This window comes from Numida meleagris, chromosome 15 (assembly GCF_002078875.1).
Source record: "Numida meleagris isolate 19003 breed g44 Domestic line chromosome 15, NumMel1.0, whole genome shotgun sequence".
Classification (NCBI taxonomy): domain Eukaryota; kingdom Metazoa; phylum Chordata; class Aves; order Galliformes; family Numididae; genus Numida; species Numida meleagris.
Window position 1 is genome coordinate 1 of NC_034423.1, and position 1,532 is coordinate 1,532.

The window sequence follows — 1,532 nt, forward strand, 5'->3', positions numbered from 1 at the left end:
GAGGGCACCTTTGACTCCTTCACGGTGCAGTACAAGGATGCACAAGGCCAGCCGCAGGTGGTGCCCGTGGATGGTGGGTCACGCACGGTGACTGTACCCGGGCTGTTGCCATCCCGCCGCTACAAGTTCAACCTGTACGGGGTGTGGGGACGGAAACGGCTGGGCCCCATCTCCACTGATGCCATCACAGGCGAGTTCTTCTGCCTTCCCTATTTGTGTCTCTTCTGATCGTGTGATTGGAGTATGATTGTTACCTTGCCAGGGACTGTGCTCTTTCCTTCTGCACTGTGGGAAATGGGAACGTGTCTTGGGCACTGACTGGGTAATGGATGGATGAACTGATTGGTTCAGGTAAGGCTGTGGTGCTTATAGACAGTTTTACAGAAAGGTGGATGGCTAGAGAAATGAAAACAAGAGGAAGTGATGTGTGCAAGGAAAATCTGTAATACTGAGTTATACTGGTGTCTGGTAGGATCAACAGTGAAGTTGCTGGAAGAGTGAAAGAGTGGAACTTAAGAAGGATGTACTTATGTTTTTGGTTTTTTTTAGTGTGGCTGGCTGGCTTATTTGGTGGATGGATTAGATCCATTAATGAACTCAAAGGTGGGATAAATGGGAGATGGAATATGGAAACAGGGCAATTGGATGGAAGGATGGAGTACTGCTTAAATGCGTGATTTTAATACTGGTTAAGAAATAAATTGATGTATAAGTTGAGGAAAGGAGCGGTGTGAAAAGTGCTCAATCCATGTCTAAATCAGACAGGTTGGTTAGTTAGATGGTTGGTGGTTGACTGGCTGGAATATTGGTTGATGGTTTGTTGTTGGATGGTGGCTTGGTTGGGTGGTTGGACGGTTGGTTGGTTGATGGTTGGATGGTTGGATTGTTGTCACTGTGACTTGATAATCTGGATGAAAGGCTGGGGAGACGTGTTAAGGATGTAGACTGGAAGGTTGGAAGAGTGGTCTGCTTTCTGGTTAATGGAGTGCGTCTAAGGGAAGGTGGGTGAGTGTTTGGGTGAGTAAGTGGATTGGAGAATGTGGAGTTGATTCTAAGGATATACAATTACAAGGCTGGATCAATTAATTGATGGATATTTCCATAGTGGTAAGGATTGGTTAATGTCTTGATGCTCTGATGGTTAGCTCCATGGTTAATTCAATGCCTGTGAGGACAGAGTTAGTAATAGATGGTATATGGGTACATAGAGTTCAGAGTAGGCAGAATGATTGGTTGAATTAGTGGTGATAAGTATGGGTTCCTGGGTATGCAAATGGACGGAGGCATGAATGGATGGATGGAGGGAAAGATGGACCAGGGGATGATTAAGGCCCATATTGTGCCCACTGTGTTGCAGCTGCAGTCAGGAAAGAAGAGGAACCACCATCCAAACCACGCCTGGGTGAGCTGACAGCGTCCCATGTCAGCCCCAACTCTGTCCAGCTGGAATGGAGCGTCCCCGAGGGCACCTTTGACTCCTTCACGGTGCAGTACAAGGATGCACAAGGCCAGCCGCAGGTGGTGCCCGTGGA

At 47.6% G+C, this 1,532-nt stretch overlaps 1 protein-coding gene across 1 annotated transcript in view; it reads left to right on the forward strand.

Annotated features, from left to right (window-relative positions):
* Nucleotides 4-1,532, forward strand: part of TNXB (tenascin XB) — a gene marked incomplete at its 5' end in the record, with an annotated part of 13,136 nt that continues 11,607 nt past the window's right edge. Inside the window, 2 exon segments of the mRNA XM_021413458.1 lie at nt 4-190; nt 1,358-1,518. Coding sequence (XP_021269133.1) covers nt 4-190; nt 1,358-1,518 — 348 coding nt within the window.